The sequence below is a fragment of the Bactrocera tryoni genome, unplaced genomic scaffold (genome assembly GCF_016617805.1).
Source record: "Bactrocera tryoni isolate S06 unplaced genomic scaffold, CSIRO_BtryS06_freeze2 scaffold_7, whole genome shotgun sequence".
NCBI classification, from domain to species: domain Eukaryota; kingdom Metazoa; phylum Arthropoda; class Insecta; order Diptera; family Tephritidae; genus Bactrocera; species Bactrocera tryoni.
This window is the reverse complement of record NW_024396366.1, coordinates 7,319,448-7,326,431: the sequence shown is the minus strand read 5'-3', so window position 1 is coordinate 7,326,431 and position 6,984 is coordinate 7,319,448. Positions and strand designations below refer to the sequence as shown.

General features: G+C 36.6%; 1 protein-coding gene across 1 annotated transcript; it reads left to right on the top strand.

Moving 5' to 3' along the window:
* Positions 1–2,207: 2,207 nt before the first annotated feature.
* Positions 2,208–2,843, top strand: LOC120781639 (the record flags this gene model as incomplete). The annotated part of the gene is made up of 2 exons (XM_040113870.1): positions 2,208–2,754; positions 2,813–2,843. Coding segments are annotated over exons 1-2 (549 nt in total), but the record flags the coding sequence as incomplete, so codon positions are not given.
* Between the last annotated feature and the right edge of the window lie 4,141 nt (positions 2,844–6,984).

The following is a 6,984-nucleotide window of genomic DNA, read 5'->3' as shown; positions in this document are numbered from 1 at the left end:
GTAAAATAATCGATTTATCGGAATCGATCTTCAGTAGTCGAAGTCGATTAAGGATCGATTCTTGGCATTCGAAAAGTCGATTATTATATATTTTAAAATTGAGCTATTTTATGATGAATTCCATAAAATCGTTGCAAATATATAATTCAATAAGATTTTTATTACTACCTAAATATGCATTTTATGTAGGTTTGGTACGACATACATACGTATGTATATTTATATACATACATACTTAAATAAATATTTGCTTTGGTCAATAAACTTTTCGATACCATGTTAAAAGACCAAGCGGTCGCACATTTGCCATATAATAATTATGTGAGCATATAAACAAATATAAGAACCATACGCATAATATTTGTAAATTTGTCTACATGCAACAAATGTATGTAAATATGCACATTCAATGCTTCATGCGAAATTTCCGTTGACGCGGACAATCAATGGCGAAGCTCATATTTTTTGCTTTCATGTCAAAGAGTCAATGTGTCGAAAGAATGACGCGACGACAAAGCTTCACAACATTGTGTTGTTGGTAGAAAATCCGAGCTGTGCCAAAGACACAAACGAACGATCGCCAATTGCCACTGCTTCCCTTGCCGTTGTACCAGCTTCGCCAACAAACCAGCGTAGAAATGTATGTTTGTGTGTGAGCTTGCATACATATCGACGCAGATTTTTGCAAGCCGCGTAACAATAATTTTTACATTCCTTAACAAATACAGTCAATCCCGGATATGTGCCACAATCAAAGATACAGATTTTTGTGGTTTGTTAAAAATAAAAATTTAATATGGCACATAAGCGAGTGCGGATACTTAATCGAGTGGTACTTAAACAATAATTTCTATGTATTTAAAAAAAACAAACCATGAGATGCAGCAATATATAGGCAGTTAAGAGGGGTGATTTTCATTTAAGCGGAGTACTACTTAACCGGGATCCACTGTACACATAAATCAGAGGAATATTGAATATTTTCTTTGACACATTTCTTGTCTTGAAAATCGACAAACAAACTATGTTGTCAATTTTTTTCTAATATATTTGAATACTTATATTTGCGGGGTTGTCACTTTTTCCTTCTCATACAAATATCAGAAATTGTTAAATTTATGATTTTTAGCTTTTGCCATCGTCGCGAAAAGACGCTGGTAGGCAAAGGCATGCTCGGGGAGATGTAATGGTGTTTCTTTTTATGAATGAAGCAAGTGTGCCTGTTGAAAGTGCGCTTGCGTTCATGAATGAAAATATTGTTGTTAGGTATTTTCCTACAAATTTGAGAATCGACTATTTGGCTGTCATATTGACTTGTGACGCTGCTGCCGCCATTGTTGTCTTTGTAAAGCAATGTTTTTAGTTTTTGCGGGTGACATATTTGCATGTGTACGCATATTTGTATGTTGGTTTGTGTATACATTATTTGTTCGGCAATGTCGTACATATATGCATATGTATGTACTATACATATAGAGCAGTGCGCGCACACTTTTTACTGATAAATGATAATATCACGATTTGAATTTGAATTCTACTTACATATGTATGTATGTAGTTATGTGCTAATATCTAGATGCTTATGAAAATTTAAATGAAGAAATGTAATAAATACAATATTATTGTAATATATTAAGTTTTGGTTTTTAAGTTGTGGGAATGTAGTCCAATTAAAAAACCCAGAAAAATATAATCTGGACAGAGACATTTTTTTAATTTGTTTCAAAGTAATGAGTTATGAGTAATGAGATGATGCCTTATAACTATGTGGCTGCCGAACTGGATTTTTTTTAGATTTAAGGGGAATTGTGAGTCGAAAATGGACTTCTTTTGAAAATTAGTTCTGAACTGAAAAGTCACCAATAAGGTTTCTATTATTTTTTTTAGAGTTTATTGTTAATCATAATACAGGAAAAATAAAAACTCATTTATTATGACTTTCAGTTTTCGTTCCATGAGCAAACTGTTGTGAAATAAATTTAAATTAAAAAAAATTATGCTATTTGCAAAAAAATACTTAAGTGTCTTAACTAAAATGCCTATATTTTTAATAAAAACAACCAGAAAAAACTGGTCTGAATTAGATACACAACTTTACTTATTATTTGTTTTTCAAATGAAAATTTTTAAAACAACGGCTGTGCTTTTGATACTTTTTGATACTTTTTTTGCTTGGCAACATATACTTAATTTTTTTAGCTCGCGGCAACACTTGTCACTAATGATTAGAGCGTGAATGAGAATAGAACAAATGAATTATGTGCGTACGTGCGTACTAAAGCCAATTTTTGCATTATTAAAACACATAAGCCTATGTTTGCAGCAAATAGACTGTGATTTGAGCAGCTGCGTTGCTTATGCAAATAATTTGTATGCTGAAATTAGTGAAATGCGTAAGGATTCTGAACAATCGTTTAAACTAATTTTTGAATCAGTTAAAACAATAGCCGCAGAATTAGATTTAGAAATCAAAATTCCGCGTTTGGCGAAACGGCAAACTAATCTCGACAATTATGAAGGCGAACCGGAAGAATATTACCGCAGATCAATTTATATACCGTTTTTAGAAAGTTTTTTGGACCAAATCAATGAACGATTTTTAAAACATCGAGAGCTGCTTTCCAAAATTGAAAACATTTTGCCAAATAAATGCATAAATCTTGACGTTATTGAGATGCAGGAGACTTTTCGTGTTTTAGAAAAGCAATGGGCGGCTGATGTAGAAGATCGCGCTGAATTTAGAATGTGGAAAAGGTTAAAAATCTTTTCTTCAGATTATATTTTCTAACTAAAATTTTGAATATATTTTCAGGAACTGGTTAAATCAAACAAAGAGATCCAAAACTTTTTTAGACGCGTTGAATTGTTGCGATGCAAAAATTTTCAAAACAGTGCATCGTTTTTTAAAGATTGGAGCAACAATCCCTATATCTGTCGCTTCAAGTGAACGCTGAAAATAAAAGAAGATTAGACTTCAATTTGTGAATAAAATAATGAAACCTTGTCTTTTTACCTTAAAATTAAATTGTAAATTTTCCTGGAGTCCTTTGTTTACTTCCCGGAACATTTTCTTTGGTTACCTTAACATTTGCTTGGTAACCAACCAAACGATTAACATGGTCCTGTCAGACGGAAGTTACATATTTCACAAACTCATTGTTTACCTACACTGTTACATTTTCTGCAATTTTTAATTGAATGGGAGAGTAAGTAAGAGAGAGAAAAACTATCGACATTCAAGCTTATCGAAATATTAATATGTTAAAAGAGAAAAGGCGATACACAATTTTTTCAAAAGAAGAATTAATAACTGAGGCAGAGAAAAACGCAATTTTGTGGTTAGTTTTGGCGTTTCAATTGGTAAGCTCTTATTTGATAAAACCTTTAATTACGAATAATTCTTTTAAATATACCCATAGAAAGAAAGGCGAATTTTTTAATCTAAAACTTTCTTTATTACAGATTGGTACATTGGAAATTTCTTCGAAGATTGCACCGTTGCCTTCGTGCTAAATTTTATGAAGATGTCTTGAAAGATATGCATACAAGCTTTCTTACAAGAAACTAATTTTGATCGATCATCGGTTCGCGAATAATTTGTTATCCGTTCTATGAATTGTAATTTTGTTCGACATGCTTAGTTTACTAAATACTTCTATTATTGGTGTCGTACAATCAAACTTTTACAAGACCTTATGGTAGATGATGAAGCCTCAGTTTTTAGACGATTCTTATTCAATGGAGAATTGTGTGGCAAAGTACCCCGATTTGGCGATTCACATTGTCGTGGTAAATAGTACTAGCTACTGCGTAAGCTGCTTCCAAATTTTTAGAGTTATGACTATGCTATGTTCTACTTGTATATTTGCTACTTAGTCCTAGGATGAAAATCCTTACTGCTTCTTGATTCGCATAGTCTTTCATAGAAGCACTGTTTTGGTTTTCGGACATCTCAATTTTTGATAATGCCAAATTAAGCGCTTTGTTCACTTCACTGTAGAATTTGGCTAAGGTCTTTTCCTTGTACGATCTTTTCCATTTCCTCTAAAAGGACATATAGTGGCCTTTGGTCCGCAAACGTGTAACCCAATCTATTTATTATGGAATAAAAATTCATCTTCGTGTTGTGGTTTGTAAGAATATCTGCTGCTGCTCCTGTTATTTTTGTGCGTACTGCACTGTAGTATCCAATCATCAAATCAGCCCTAGCTCTGATGGCGCTATCGCCAACGTAATGTCCGCTAATGCCTTCTGATCAGTATTTTTCCGCTTGGAGAGTTTTGTCTCGGCTGTGGGACACAATTTAGTGCCTTCAGCGTATTCTCACAAATAATTCGATTTCGATCGATTCTTACTATACCGCCATTATGCTGAAGCCTCAAATTGTTTTTTCAATTAATTAAATATACTTTTATTGTATATCGCCCGGTCGTTCGCGATCACATGGGATTCTGGGCATATAACCTGGGCATATAACAAAGGAGAATAAAGAAAAGGAATCAACCCTGTATTCCTTTCCTTTATTCTCTTTTGTTATATCCTTTTATAAACTGAAAAGGCATGTTTATCCATATTGAATAAATTCAGTCGTTATTTAACCTTAAACTTCAAGAGGTACATAGTTGTTATTTAAAGTACATATTCATTTAATACTATTTACTACGAACTACTTCGCCTCCACAACATTTTTCCTTATTTCCTTTAGTTTTTCTATGAAATATGTACGTAAGGTAACACTTATTATTAGTTAGAATGCAACCCTTTTTTTAATGAGTAAAAAAAAATAATTGAACAAAAGCTCTTTTTGCAATATAAATATAAAATAAATGATTAGAAACGAATTAGTGAAGTGTTAGCGGATATAAAAGCTAAAAAATTAAGTGCAACATTCATTATAAATCGGAGAAACACTCGTTTTAAATAGTCGAATTTTTGAACTTTAAATTCAAATATCTCAAAAACCATAAGTCAGCAGCCACTATATACCTATACTTTCTTGATCTGGAAGAAGTCCTCTATCCGTACATACCCATTTTGATCCCGAAATCGGGGGATGCTATTCTAAAATTAGTGATATCGAAAAAATGGTCATTCGAATAGTAAATTTGTGATACGCGTTTACTGCTGGCATTAGACACCTTGGTAAAAAGGCTGCGCGGAAATTAGGTGAACCTGTTACTCAGGTAAACATGGCTGCCTTATGCCGAAATAACCTTCTTCTTCTTCTTAATTGGCGTAAACACTGCTTACGCGATTATAGCCGAGTTAACAACAGCGCGCCAGTCCTTCCAACGGAGTGGAGATCTTCCTCTTCCTCTGCTTCCCCCGGCGGGTACCGCGTTGAATACTTCCAGAGCTGTAGTGTTTTTGTCCATTCGGACAACATGACCTAGCCAGCGTAGCCTAGTCTTTTAATTCGCTGAACTATGTCAATGTCGTCATATATCTCATACAGCTCATCGTTCCATCGAATGCGATATTCGCCGTGGCCAACGCGCAAAGGACCATAAATCTTTCGCAGAACTTATCTCTCGAAAACTCTCAACGTCGACTTATCAGTTGTTGTCATCGTCCAAACCTCTGCACCATATAGCAGGACGGGAATTATGAGTGACTTATAGAGTTTGGTTTTTATTCGTCGAGAGAGGACTTTGCTTCCCAATTGCCTACTCAGTCCGAAGTAGCACCTGTGGGTAAGAGTTATCCTGGGGACACCAAATTCAGACATCGCAGCATAGAGGCAGCTCCTTTTCGTGCTGTCGAAAGCAGCTTTGAAATCGACGAAGAGGTGGTGTGTGTCGATTCTCCTTTCACGGGTCTTTTCCAAGATTTGGCATATATTGAATATCTGGTCGGTTGTTTATTTGACAGGTCTAAAGCCACACTAATAAGGTCCAATCAGTTTGTTGACGGTGGGCTTTAATCTTATACACTATACGCTCGATAAAACTTTATACGCGATGTTGAGGAACCTTATCCCATGGTAGTTGGCGCAGATTATGGGGTCTCCCTTATTGTGAATTGGACAGAGCGCACCTCAGTTCTTCGCGGAAGTGTTTGAATAGCCGGCAATCCATCGGTCACCGCTGCTTTGTTGTTCTTCGGACGGGTAAATGATTTCCGAACATCTTTATGGTCGGGCAATGGAATGTCTGATCCATCGTCATCGATTGGGAATAGGGTTCGCCTTCTCCTGGCGTTGTACTTTCCCTGCCATTCAGGCTGGAGATGTGTTCCTTCCAAAACTTTAGTATGCTCTGGGTATCGGTCACTAGATCACTTTTAGGGGCTCTACAAGAGTATGCTCCGGTCGTGAAACCTTCAGTTAGCCGCCGCATCTTTTCGTAGAATTTTCGAGCATTACCTCTGTCGGCCAGCTTATCAAGCTCTTCGTACTCACGCATTTCGGCCTCTTTATTTTTCTGTCTGCAAATGCGTCTCGCTTCCCTCCTCAACTCTAGATACCGAGAGCACGTGTTGTGGTCGATCGTAACGTTGCGAGGTAGGCAGTCTGTTATCTCTTCGCAGCGGCACGGCACTCCTCGTCGTACCACCTGTTCTTTTGCACTTTCCGAAAATGAATGGTTTTGGTTGCAGCTGTACGTAAAGAGTTTGAAATGCCATCCCACAGTTCCCTTATATCGAGTTTTTGACGAGTGCTCTCAGAAAGCAGGAGTGCAAGCCGAGTAGCAAATCGTTCGGCTGTCTGTTGTGATTGCAGCTTCTCGACGTCGAACCTTCCTTTTGTTTGTTGACGTGCGTTTTTTGCTGCACAGAGGCGGATGCGAATCGTGGCTGCAGCAAGATAGTCGTCCGAGTCGATGTTAGGACCTCGGAGCGAACGCACGTCTAGAACACTGGAGACGTGTCTTCCGTCTATCACAACATGATCGGTCGAGACAGCCAGGTAGCTTGATGTATCTTCTTGTGCTGGAATCTAGTACCACAGATAACCATATTTCCGGCCCCGGCGAAGTCAATCGA